Below are 14,581 nucleotides of genomic sequence, written 5' to 3' on the forward strand. Positions count from 1 at the left end.
TTTTAATTTGTCGCACGAAGACAATTAAAAAATAATTAAATCTTCATGAAACAATTCACGGAAAAGTTTTTATCACATTTGCGTCGAAGGCAGTGAGGATAAGATTAAGTTTTAAGAACAAAATTTTCCATTTCTCAAGAAAATTATTTTAAATAATAATAAAAATAGAAAAACAATTTGCAGATCATTTTTTGTTATTTTCATCAGTTTTCAATTAAAGAAAACATCCAATTCTGCTTTGTTTTTAGAAACTTAGGCATTTTAGGATCGTATCTACTTCCATCTTGTGAATGACCAAAGATGGCGACTATGTTTCACACGTAGCTGAAATGATTTTCCAATCAAAAAAAAAAACAAAAAAAGAAAAGAAAAGAAATGATTTTCCTCGATCGACCCTCCCATCTACAGGTTGTGCTTCCGAAGCAGTAAATTGTCTTCTGTTGAGTTTGTGCATAATTCCTGTTCACCTGATTTTTTTTTCCCTTGGGAACTACTGAGAGTCAAAAATGGCGGCTGCTGAAGATTTTTTGGGTCGCCACTTTTTTCATTGCTTTAGAATTGTTGCAATTTTTTAAAAATACATCGATAAAAATTAAGATCAGATCTAATAAAACAAAATTCCCTGGGAAAAAATTGGGAAAAGAAAAATTTTGGGGACACATTTGGAAAATTCCCTGACATTTTTGACTATGTCATTTTCAATGATAATTCCAGGTTTTCCCGGAGCGTACGAACCCTGAAACGAACAGAATGTTGTGGCAAACCATCTAAAACTTTAGGCAGTAGAAAGAAATGCGTTCCCCTCACCGACTCCATGTAAGAAAATCTTCGCTCTTTTGGCGCATTTTTCGTTGTGAAAAAAAAACGTTCATTTTTCGATTGCAGTTTTTAAGTGTCAGCGTCGGTTCAGATAAAAATTTACAATTTTTTTCGTGAAATCACAATAAAAACGAAGACTAGATCTCATGGTACTTAATTCCTTGGGAAAAAAATTTTTGGAGGACAAAATTTGAAAAAAACTCCCTGACATTTTTGACAGTGTCATTTTCCCTGACAATTCCCGGAGCGTACGAACCCTGTACTATTCCAGTGCAGTGCTTTATTATTACTACATACTGTACGTTCCGTACTGTTTTATTTTTATATATCTTCTTCTATTGATCATTGATTTTATGCATCGTAACAGTATTTTATGTTGAATATTGCAACTTTGAATGTCTAAAATGATTGGGTATGTTAATAAAAAAATCATATTTCGACTTACGCCAGGAGTCTTGGAACGCATCCCTCGCGTAAATCGAGATTCGACTGTAAATCTGTTTTTAAAAAACACAGTAAGCGGATTTTCTGAAAAAATAAAGTAAAATCTAGAGAATTTTAACATTATTAAAGTTTTTATGGATCAAAAGAAAATGTCAGAAGTGAGATAACGTATGAAATGAACATAAAATTGAGGATCCACTATATACACGCTTGTAGCAACTAAGGAGTTAAAACATTTCGCAACAAGACAATCAAGAACTCCTTTCATCCAGTCTCAGAGGTTCTAGGATATGAAATGGCACTTAAGATAAGTGAGGATATTTATAGCATGCTTAAGAAAACGTATCTTGGGTAGACAAATTTGGTTAGTGTCGTTTTTACTTGTTGCATGCACCTGCTGAACGATTACTCTGATACCAGTCATGTTTTGTTCCTTCCTTTTGGAGCACAGTTCTAGGTAGTGGAAGCGACTTGGGCTTATAAGTGCAGGGGCAAAAATTGTTTGGAACATAAAGACTTTTAGGCTATTTTGGGGTGAATTACTAGTACAGAAGACCCTCGTTTTACGCGGATGCGGCAATGCAAACAGATAAAATTTTCCCCTCTTTCAAAATCCAAACTCCTAAAGGTTGCAGATTACGCGTAATAAACTGCATTTGGTCTGTTAATAATCGAGCTTAGGCCACTGGAGACATTTTATGCGACTGGTTCTAGAGCTCTTTCTCCAGAAGTAAAGTTATTAAACTCACACCGTTCAGCTCTCACTGGAAGAACAGCTTTTAGGAGTGACAAAAGGAGGCCAAATCCAACGAGGATATAGACATCGGTGACTCACAACCAAAACCTTTCATTCTGAAAATTTTGAGCCATTCCTAGACAATAGAAATAATCTTTCTGATTTGTTAAGGAAGAAAGATTCTATCATGGAAATGACGCAAGTGATCATGGATGGGTTAATGTTCTGCGAAGAATTAGAGAAAAAGTCTTAATGACTGCCAAAAGACTATCATAGCTTCTCTTTATAAACAGAACACGAAATTAGTTTTTTTTTTTTTTTTTTTTATGGATGTTGTGCATTAAAGTCAATACAAGTACACATTAAACTTGTTATACAATTAGTGATCACTATAATGAAGTATTTTGTTATCTACAGAACCAAACCCCTATTTTAACACTATTATTAGGTTCAATTTACGCAGCATTTCTGTGGAACGTAACCCCCAAGTAAAACAACGGTTTATTGTAAATGTTTTGGATTGTAGTTTTGAAACCTCAGTTTTAGAATAGTGTTGTCAACTATTGGGGGACAGAGAGAAGGTTCGAGATATTTCCCCCTTGGAAGCTGACGTCTTTAAAAAAAAGTTAGAGCTGTCCTAGCGCAGCAATTTTTATGTGCTTCTGGTTTGTCCTCCTTCCGATAATTTCCTGAACTGTTTGTTTGAAGTACAAAGCACACAAGAAAGCAATTTTTGCACTCTTGTATTAACCCCCTCCCCACCCCACCCCCCCGCAAAAAAAAAGAAAACAAAAAGTATTTGAAAAAGTTGTTCTACTTAATTTACAGCTGTAGAAAATTCTCTAGACATTTTCTTTTTAGTTTTTTTTTTTTTTTTTTTTTTTTTTTGAAGATTTGGCTGTTTTATTATAATTTACAAACATGTTTTCAACTTAACATAGTTGAAAATAATTCTCAAGCCTAGTTAGAATCTTTGAAGGACGTTCCTAAATAAGTCCAGGAGAAGACAGAATTTTGATTTCTGCACTATATACGAAGTTGATATTGCTCAATCTACTACCTCAAACTTCTTAATATTTTAATGCAATTTTACTAGTGCAGATCTAAATTTACCTTTCTGGTAATAAAAGGAGTAAAAAGTTTATTTCCTGTGGCTCTTCAATAACTAAAGTGCTCAAGCATGCTTAAACTCTCTATAGGATATACTATTATACTTATTTTAAATGAATTATAGGATTTTTAGAAGTAAACTGTACAACTTTCAGCTACCCCAATCTGCAATCAGTCAATGATTTTTTATAAAAGCAAAATTCACTTGATAAAAACGAGACAAAATGCTTTTATTGAACACAGTTTCACTCTCAAATTATGTACAAACAGTATCAAAATCAAGAATTTTAGAACAATTACAAATTTACTAACAAATTGTACAAAATGCATAACTAATGTTGTTGTATGAACATTACTTGCTAAAATGATGATATATAAACATATAAAAAGTCAAGATTTTCACATATGTGAAAATTATGTGATGAATGTGAACACAATATGGATCAAATTTACACAATGACAAAGTCCTAATGAAAAATATAAATATTGAATTTCAATACGTGTCACTTTGGGAGCATAACATTTTATAAATACAACAGGTAAAAAAATGACTATTTGCATAGAATAAATTTTATGATCTAACACAGCAGGTATCCTTTGTTTATCACTTGTACAAAATTCCTCACTGAATGCTTGAAAAAAAGTGCGAAACATTAAATAAATGAATAACGCAATTTTTAATTTTTGTTAAGAAATAAAATAGGGTTCGATAAACACAATTTCTACATTTTTAATTTTCAAGGGACAAAACTTAGCTGTATGTAAATCCTCACATACAGTTAGGATCTAAGCTGAAAAAAAAAAAAAGGTTTTATTCCAAAAACATTTCAAAAGTAAGAAATAAAAGGGAAGAACAATTTTAGAAATTTAAAACTGTGATAAGGCTTTCATAATTTTGCACTTGACAGTTTTAGTAAACTAATTGATAAGTATAGCATATAACACTTGCTCAAATACAATGAATTCATAAATTAGTGTCATATCACAGTATGGGTTTTAAGCCATTTTCAAAAATTTAATGTTCATTGTTCAACAAACTTTGAACATTTAAAAATAATTATTCATACAGTTTGAGCACAGTTCTATTATACATTAATTCTTAACTAATAATAATTTTTATCTAAATATATTATCAGAACGTCTGCGTAATGCACTTGGTGAAGTATCTAAAGAGCATAATCTAAGAGGATGTGAAAGGTTTTCTAAATCTTCAGTAGGAGAAGATCGTTGAGAAAAAGATGGAAATTGAGAAGGCGGAGGCGAGTACGACTTTCGAACTGAAAAAAAAAAAAAAAAAAAAAAGAAAGATTAGTTTTATATACTTTAATTTTCTTGATTTTAAAGTCATAAAACATTTGCAAAAGAAAATATTTAAATTTGTTATACAGGGTTGCCACTTAATTCTAGGTAAAAAATAATTTGTTTTCACTGTACGAATGAGCATTATTACAAGCAAACACTCATATGTGTAAAAGGAAATTAATATCCTGATAGTTTCATCACAGGAGAAAATAAACAAATAAATTTAATAAGGGGAAGTAAAGAACTCATCAAACTGAAACAGTAGTATGTTGACTGGATATCAGGGCCGGATTTAGGGGGAGGGCAAGCGGGGTTACTGCCCCGGGCCTCCACAACAAAGGGGCCCCACAATAAAATTTTTAGAAAATATCCTAACTTTCAAGTGTCGAAAATATCCGATATATACATATATATCAAAATATTCGGATATCTATCAAAGTATCGGATATTTTCGAAAATTTGATGATCTTTTCGAACCCTAATTAGGGGCCTCCACACTTCCAAATCCGGCCCTGCAGGATATTTATATGTAATTTTTTATTTTTAAAAAAAAATCTCTTCATTTATTACTTGAACCTCAAAAGGAAAAAAGAATGCTAAGGTTAAGCAGAACAAAAAATATTGATGATTAAACTCACGAGCTCTTTACTTAATTAGTATAAAATTCAAAATGCATGTCAAAAACATTTAATAATTTTTGTTTCATGAAAAGTTAAAATTGTTTATTATTATTTCATGTATTTATTTATTTGGTCTTCTCTGGACTCTCCCCTACTTTTGTGCAAATTTTTGAAGTTCCTGCATTTCCCAATTTTTTCAGGTTTCTCTGAGCGTGGCAACCCTGTTATGATGCAAACAGGTTTTTTTTTTTTTTTTAAATTTTTCAAGTTGTAATCAGTGCACAAAAACAAATCCAACACATTCTGTAGCCTTTCAAGCAATTAGAATACTGGAAGCCTTTTAAGCAATTAGAAGCAAGACAAATTCAAGTTTTCACTATGGCACCAAGAATAAGTTTTCTGAAAGTACAATTTTTTTATAAATCAAAGCACAACATTAATCTAGACACCATTTTTAAAAATAAACATATGAAGCTGTTAAACATATCCAATAAATTGAAAATCTTAATGAGTGAATAATAAGCGTCAAATTTGAAGCTCTTTCTACAATGCTTGGATCGTGGTAAGTCAAAAAAGAATACTCAGGGTCCCCTTCCACAGTGGAAATCAAAATAAAGCACTTTAAAGAACCCAAATTTTCTCACTCCTACTACAGCACACACAGACTCACTCTGATTTCTTTCCGGGGATCATAGGAAGTGTTAAGATTTTTACGCTTTATGTACTTCCATAATTCATAACTCTGGTTCTCAAGATTCCGAGGATAAACCGGAAAATCATTTAAAAAAATCAAATTTTCATAACAATAAGAAAACTGAAATAAAGAGTGAACTCCGAAAACAGCCTAAATGGGTAAATAAACACATATTTTGTGATTACCAAATAGTAATTCAGCATTATGGATCAATTTAACTTACATATTAATTCAACTAAATTAAGTCATTTGGCTTTCCAGGGTTCATACTCTATTTGAATGAAAAAATTCCATGACTTTTCCAAGACTTTTTCATGACTTTAATGAAAATTTTCATGACCTCGTTACACGAAGAAAATAGCACTATTTAATCTCAAACTTGGTAAATGAGCTTTAGCAAAAGGTCTATATGAATGCCACAGCCTCATTGGAGCACTTACTCGTAATGGAAAAAATATAAGTGCACACTTAAAAAACTAAACTATTCTTACTTGTCTTCATCATATAAATTTAAGAAAAGTAAAAATTCAGTGAAATGAAAATGATGATGCTTAAATGTCTGACATTAAAAAAAAAAAAAAAAAAAACCTAAGTTTCAATAAATTTGCTTCAAAAGTTACCTTTTAGTGTCAACAGTGCCTTTAATCATCTACATAACTTGACAGTATTTTGGTTCTTTAAAGTAAAGTCATATAGTTTAGTTCTTTATGTTTCTAAACCAGATCTTTTTTGAAAAAAACATTCAGTAATGAATCAATCTTCTGATTCAAAAGTATATTTGTTATGTTTTTTTTCCAAATTTGCATATTTTCAAATGCATATAAATTAATAGGTTCAGAAATTCCAGAACAAGTATAATTCCAACAACTTGAACATTGAACGTAGCAGTGGGTCGCATGGATTAGTTTTGCGTGCCGTATGTTGGGCACTACTGTTTTAGAGCATTAGAATTCCTCTTTTTTGTATTCTATCACCTGACTTAAGATCTTTATTTTCTAAAACATTCAACAAATTAAGATAAACTCTGATAAATTTAATAATAAAGTCCTAACGAGTGATGGAATCGAACTCGCATGCAATTGAATTGCTTTTTTTTTTGAGTGGGCGTGGCAAAACTAAGAACGTGAAATTTTGCTACTACAGAATATGAAACATAAGAAGCTTTGAAAATATCAGAAAATTCAAAATAAGTGATGTCCAGTCAGTAAAATCACATCGCCAAAAATTTTCATGCGACTGCGACAGAAGTGGATGCAATAAGAGTTCAAAATTCAGATTTGATTTTTGGATTGTTCAATTTTCCACTTTTAATAGCTTTTATGTGTTGTACTGTTAAATCACTCAAGATTTCTAACGCTCCTTTAACTACTGTTACTTTCTCTTTGTCCAGGACATTTTTCCATGACTTGAAATAAATTTCCATGACTTTCAATGAAAATTTCAATTTTCCATGACTTTTCCAGGTCTGAAATTCTATTATTTTTTTTCCATGACTTTCCAGGATTTCCATGACCTGTACAAACCCTGGCTTTCTGATAAATTTTTTGCTTTTCATACCAACATATCAAATCGAGGTCAGCTCATTTAAATTACAGCAAACATAAGCTTCATAAGTCACTCTAAGCGTGTGTGAGCAAATCTATCACTCAAAATGAATGTCTAGCAAAAGTACCTTGAGCTAAATATGCAAAAGCATCTTATCCTGAACAATATTTACTCTGCTCACTTCTAAAAATTAATAAAATGACTATCTGTTATCATTTTATAAGGAATTTATGAAAAGTAAAAATTTTTTACTAACCAGAAGTAAAAGAATGAGATCCATTACTGTCATTGAGAAACACAGGCTGAGTAGTAACGACCCCTCGTCTGGAAGTTGTAAACCACCTCAAGACTAAAATAAAAACAATTAAGATAAATATAGAAACTAAAATGTGAAACACAAAGAAAAAATCTGGCAAGGTTGTCAAGAATTAATCATGAATTCGGAAGCTTAGGATAGGTTGGAAATTTAAACTTAATACTAAACCCAATCAAGACCCTTTTCCCTGGATTCTAAAACTAGCATGTAGAAAACGGGGGGGGGGGGGGGGGGGGGGGGATCAATATTGCCAGCTGTTTCAAGCTCTCTGCTGAAACAAAACAATTATACGTTTCAGATGGTATAGGAGGAGCTAACTTCATTGATAATGCCAAGATACCAAGAACAAGCCTAAAAGTGACATTTGCCAAAAATATTACAGGAAATTTCTCAAAAAAGAGGAATTCTTATGGAAATAGAGGAACTTATCATGCAAAATATCACAATTAAGGGATAAGCAGTCAGAGGGTTAAGGTTGAAGAGATGTAAATCTCCCCAATAATGTAAGGTTGTTTTTTAAAAATAATTATCGACTATTTTTTTACCATTGTTATGATTTCTTTTTCTTAGCATTAAAAAAAAAAAATTCCATGCATCAGTAACAACATCAGAGACAGGCATATTAATAAGAATACTTACTGTAAATAAATGCCACGACGGTTAATACTGCTGCAGCAATTTTAAACATAAAAAACCAGTCATACATTGATTCATTTGGTGCAGGTAAATAATGTGAACAGTATGGCCCTAAAAAGGAAAATTAAGAACATTAGAGTAGAGAAAATATTACACTATTTACAAAAATGATTTAAAAAAAAAGGGGGGGGGGTTACATTGTTACTATAACGCAATTTCTACAAAAACACAAGCTCTCAATTTTTAGGTCAAATACAGTGAAAGTAAGCAAAGTTTCCTGAAATCATCTGATCTACACATATAAAGCAGATTTAGTCTGTGTCAACATTTGGATTGGAAGACCTCATAGCACCTGCAGTGCTTTATTTGAGAAAAGTTTAGTTCAGGCTTAGGGGAGAGCCCTCAATAATCAATAGCTGTATTTTTCTACTTAAAATAAAACTTGAATTGAAAAGCGATAGCTTTGTGCAAGGTAAATTAGATAAAAATGGAACAACGTTTAAAAGCACAAAAAGGATTAAAAGTTTCTAAAAACGCAGACATGTTTCGGAGGCAATAGCCTCCTTCCTCAGTGCGAAATGAACAAATGGATGAACAAGGTCATGGAAGAGTTTAAATGCGTAACCGGAAAAACATTGACCAATCAGATATCAGCGAGTGCTGAGGCAAAATAAGACGTATTCTAACATGTAAAATTGAATAAGATTGGAGAAAAATGCGGAACAGCAAAAGACTCATTGCAAAGATTATTTAAGTTTTTATGAATGTAAAAGGATTCCAGAAAATCTAATTCACCTACTGTTGTAGGTCTGCAAATGATCTTGGCCTTAAAAAATGGGGAGGAGCAGAGAAACATTGTCCCATCATGCTAAACATACACTTTAGACTCCTCTATTGGAAAAATTGCCTCTGACATATAAACAGAGCTACATTCTTGAAGAAACGAATTTTCATGTAACTGAAAATAAAATTTCTTAATATAAAACCAAACACTAAGCCAATTGGAACGGATTGATGTTGGAGAACAACTAAATTATCACAAAATGTAATGCAGTAAAATTTCTTCGAGCGGTTATCCTTCTAGAGAGTGAATTTTTTGCGGCACAGATTGTTTAGCACGTAGACTTAATGTTAAAAACACTCCTGCAATGGCCACCTAGCCCTTCTGAACAGCCGCTTGAGTGGACGTCCATCCAACTGTTCAGGAAAATCAATTCACTACCAGTTTTTAATCTACAGCCTTTCAGACTGTGCTGCCTTATTGGCTGTGCACAAATTCTAATAATTTGAGTAAAAATATCACTCACACTTATTTTATTAGTTGGTTAGTGTGTAAGTGTTATTGATCTGCATTGCAAACAACACTGTCAAACATCATTTTAAAGAAAAATAAATTGGTTAGAGATTTACATTTTGAACTGAAAAACAAATTTGAAAACAATTGCTCGAGAAGATTAAAAACTTCAGTCACAAATAGTATTTTCTTTCAAAAATGAAAACAATAATTAACTAAAATATTATTTCTCTATTTAGAAAGTCTCTAAACTTCATTTTATGAGTTAGACTTACTTACATTATGTATTATAGAAATTCAGGGTGGCGACAGGAACTGTGAAAAAAAGTTCCCTGACTTTTCCCTGATTAAGTTCACCAAATTTCCCTGATTTACATTACCAATGATAATGGTTTTCTTTCTTTGCTCTGCTTGAAATCCATTGTATGTTTGTATAAAATGCAGTATTTTAAAAGTTTTAAGTTGTGTAAAGTTGTTGAACTAAAGATATTTTAAAAGGATGCTACTTTTTTAATAAAATTGTTAAAAAAACGTTAAGTCAATTTTTTTGGGAAAAAACAAAACATACAAAAAGGTATATTAAATTTTTCTACATGGAAAGATTACAGAAAATAAAAAAAAAAAAAAAAAACTTCCAGAAACCACTTAGCATAAGAAGTTTAAGAAACTATTAAAATTATTCTTAAAAACATGTGTATTTATGATAGAACTAAAAAGTAATTGAAATTATTTTGAACTATGTTTTCAAACAGTATAATAATTGTTGCAAGAATAACAAGTAATAGTGAAAGAATAGAAGTAATGCAGTTATTCTTATATAACTAATTGACATATTTATGCAAAACAGATGAAACCATTTGACATCCATTCATAGGGAGCTTTTCTCTAATCAAGAACATAGGTTTTAATGAATGAATACAGCATTTTAACAATAAAAAAATTAAGATATTTACTTAAGTACACAAATTAACTCTATTTCAAATGATTTCAGTATGTAACGAAAAAAAACTTAGATAGCTTTTGTAACAAACAACTTTGAAATGCAAGAAAAAAAAAGGAAAAAAAAAGCAATTAGTTGATTTCAAAATATATAAAAGAAGAATACAACTTGGTTATTAAATTAAAGAATCACTTAAGTCTGAAGAAAAGAAAACCTTTATAATCTGCGGTGACAACAAATAGTATAAAGGCAAAAAACAATAAGTTTTTTTTATTGAAAGTTCAATTTTAGCAATTAAATTAAAAATGCGAAGAAGTAATAACTTTTAAGCGTTTATAGTATTAATTCAAAAACCAAAGATTTCTTCCTGAAATCGTGATTACAGTACGCTAATTACTTCGAGACAGTGGAATAAAGGCAAACAGGGTTCATACTCTATTCGGATGAAAAATTTCCATGACTTTTCCAAGACTTTTTCATGACTTCACAAAAACTTTCATGACCCTATCAAACTCGATAATTTTTGGAAATGAGCATTCAAAACTGTGTCAGTGCTTCTACCTCATCAAAGCACTTACTTGTAATTGAAAAAATATCAGTGTACATAGCAAAAAAAAACTAAGCTATTTTTATTTTTCTTGATCATATAAATTTAAGTAAAGGAAAAATACAGCAAATGGTGTATGGAATGTCATGGTGTGTCCCTGTACTGATGGAATGTCTAATAAATATTTAATAAATGGAGCAAAATGATAAAGAATGGGACACAAAACTTAAATGAGTAATTATTAGTTTCAACAAATATGCTTCAAAAAACATTGCTTTTTGGTGTCAACAGGGCATCTATTAATCTATCTAACTTGACAGTGTTTTGGTTCTTAAAAGCAAAGCCACAGCCTTAAGTAAATTCATTTTATTAAACCAGATAATAATGAAACACCGTTCAGTAGTGAATAAATCTTCCCACTCAAATGTATTTGTTTTCTAACGAACATATTTTCAAATGCATATAAATAAAAAGGTTTTTCTAAAATCCAGAAAAATGTTCGATTCCTGACATTGAACATAACAGAGGGTCACAGTTTTGCCCGTCATATGTTGGGCACTACTGTTTTAAAATACTAGGCTTCTCCTATTTCTATATTCTATTACCTGATTAATTATTTTCTAAAACCTTCAGCAAACTAAGATAAACTCTGATAAATTTGATAATCAAGTTTTTAGAAGTAGTTGAAACGAACTCAGATGCAATCGAATTGCAATTTTTGAGTGGGCGTGGGAAATTAAGAATGTGCAAGTCTGCTACCACAGAATATAAAATAAAAGAAGTGATGAAAATAGTGGTAAATTAAATTTAACGATGTTGAAGCAGTAAAATCTCATTGCAAAAGAAGGCAGGCAGCTGCTGCTACAGAAGTGGATGCAATGGTATTTAAAAATTCAGATCTGCTTTTAGGATAATTAAATTTTTCAGTTTTAATATGCAACACTGTTATCTCATTCAAGATTTCAAATGTTTTTTTTTTAGTTACTGTTTTTTTCTTTGCCCAGGACATTTTTCCATGACTTTAAATAAATTTCCATGACCTTTAACAAAAATATTAATTTTCCATGACTTTTCCAGGTCTGAAATGTGTTAAAATTTTTTCCATGACTTTCCAGGATTTCCATAACCCATACGAACCCTGGGAAAAGGAGCTAAGGCATTAATGAAGGCTTCCTCTTTGCCTGTATGGTTGTTTATTTTACGTAGCATTGAAAACGTAAAAAAAGAAATTTCAAGCTAGGTAAAATAAACAACCTAACAGACACAGAAGCAATCTGAGGAAGTTCATCCTATGGTTAATAAGTAAGATTCAATACTTCGACGTTGAGGAAAAAAGATGCACAAATATGCAGCAATGTATAATCGCACCTCATTAATTTTCCTTTTTTTTTTGAACAGATAATTGGCGGAAAATGCGTAGGGAATTAGAGTACTTAATTTGGTAAAGGAAAAAAAAAATTTTTTTTTTCATAAAATCAATTTTCCCTGATTTTTTGTTATTTTTTCAAAATTCCCTGATATTTCCCTGATCTCCCTGATCTGTCGCCACCCTGAAATTATATTTCAACAGCAACGAAAACCTTTCAAAGCGGCCACCCCCTCTGAACGGTCGAAATTTTATGGAACTGAGGGGCAGCGGCTCAGAAAGGTTTCACTGTATGTGTTTTTTAAATTACTAGAACAAAACTACATGAAAAATAAACAATTTTACATATTATATTTTTTATCTGAATTTGTCATGAATCTATTAACCATTCATATTGTAAACTTTAATCAATGAGTAACAACGTGTTCAGATTTCTCCCTGGCACAGTGACAACCTCTCTCAACAATTGACAATTGGGCAGGATTTTCTCAATTTGACGCAGAAGGCCACAATTCCTTGCAAAAATTGCCTCTTCTGGAAAAGGTTCAGAATTTTAATTTAAGCAAGAAACTATACCGGCACTACCATTACAAACATTTCCATATCAAAACAGAATGAAACATCAAATGTGAGAGCTGATGTTCTTTGAAGCATGTTAAACCAGAAAACTCATTTTTTACATTTTAAAAACTTAAGTATCATTGAAATACCAGTTCTACTTGAATTTTTATAGCATATAGCATGTTTCTGAAACTAACGTCTTACTCCAATTGTAAACAAACTAGAAAGTCCCTGTCAAGGTATGACGGGTGAAAATTGCTTCTACTCTTCTACATTTGAAGGAAGCCACTACCTGTTCAGGGTTCGTGTTTACGCGCTATAGCGGGTTTTTTACGCAAATTCGCGGGAAACGGACGCAACTTCCGCTAAAATTCGGGTCCTGGGGACCCAGAACACCCAAAAGATAAAAGCCAGAAGAAAAAAAAAAAGTGGGGAAAATGCTGAAGATCTATCTAGTTAATGCTTTTAAACAACCAGGAGAATCAATAGAAAAGAATTAAAATGACCCTATTTCTTTATCAGCTATTCAAACACACCCCCTACTGTTGACCAGTCAATGGAATTTTAGTGATAAGACTGGAGCTTACAGTGACCTCCTGGGCAGAGCTCAGGGAGCAAAATATAGCATGTTCATAAATAGCCCATTGTACTGTATTCTAAGAATAAGTTCTCCCTCAACTTTTATCTTGGGAAATTTCTAAAAACAGCAATAAAGACTAAACGTAAGAGTGGTTTCAATGCAATCTTCAGGATTAATACAGGACAACTCTAAAGTGAAAGCTTGCCTATTTTGCATTCATCTAACCAGAATTACTTTTGAAAATCATTATCTTGCATCCTCAATAAAAGCAGGGGTGAAAAAAAATGGCGAACATTTTCCCGATCGCGCTAAACACTAAGTTCTGAACTTCACATTTTTCTTGTGAAATTGCTTACGAATACTTGAATTTACACAAAAGCACTTGAATCATGTTCACTTTCTAGTAATTCACCTATTTCTGATGGGCTATTTTTATTTGGACTTGCAAATTTTCAATTAAAATCGCGCCATTTTGAAAATGGCAAGATTTTAAAAATAACACGAAAGCCAACAGACATTTTGAAATAGTCAAAATGAAGTCAAATATACCAATTTAAGATTGCAAATGAGCAATTTTCATACTCATGTCAGAAAATGTTTCGTTTTTGTGATCACGATTTTTGCGTTCGGTTAATTCGCTTGCAAATTTTTTCTATTTCTATGAAATTGCCAATGATATTTGATAATTCATGGAGGGGGGGGGGACTGTTCGCTTTTTTTCACCTAGAAATTTTTTTATGAAAGCAAAGGTTAAAGGAGTGCTTTCTGCTTGATCAATCAAGGGCATTTATTTTTTGTTTCATGGTAAAATCCAACTTTAAAGTAAATTTTGAGTTTATCTTATTGTATTTGATTCAATAGTTTCTCAAATAACTAAGTCTTGCAAGTGTATTATTTGAAAATATGATAATCACAGAAAAAAGGGCAAAATTAACTAATTTAATTTATTTCATACCTTTAAATAACTATGTGGATGGTTTCTTTTCCCTAAGTATAAATAGTTGTATATTATTCATTTATAAGCTAAGATTTCCTGTTTAAAATTTAAGGGACTCATTTTTTCCACCAAAG

The 14,581-nt window shown here is 31.5% G+C and overlaps 1 protein-coding gene across 1 annotated transcript in view; it reads right to left on the bottom strand.

Annotated features, from left to right (window-relative positions):
- Positions 1 to 3,336: 3,336 nt before the first annotated feature.
- LOC129216429 (nuclear pore membrane glycoprotein 210-like) overlaps positions 3,337 to 14,581 on the bottom strand; it is a 191,021-nt gene continuing 179,776 nt past the window's right edge. Inside the window, exons 42-44 of the mRNA XM_054850644.1 lie at positions 8,226 to 8,333; positions 7,527 to 7,619; positions 3,337 to 4,386 (exon numbers count right to left, since the gene is read on the bottom strand). Of these exons, the coding sequence (XP_054706619.1) occupies positions 4,226 to 4,386; positions 7,527 to 7,619; positions 8,226 to 8,333 (362 nt within the window). The 3' untranslated portion in view covers positions 3,337 to 4,225. The remainder of the gene's footprint in view (positions 4,387 to 7,526; positions 7,620 to 8,225; positions 8,334 to 14,581) is intronic.

The sequence above is a fragment of the Uloborus diversus genome, chromosome 2 (genome assembly GCF_026930045.1).
Source record: "Uloborus diversus isolate 005 chromosome 2, Udiv.v.3.1, whole genome shotgun sequence".
Taxonomy (NCBI): Eukaryota; Metazoa; Arthropoda; class Arachnida; order Araneae; family Uloboridae; genus Uloborus; species Uloborus diversus.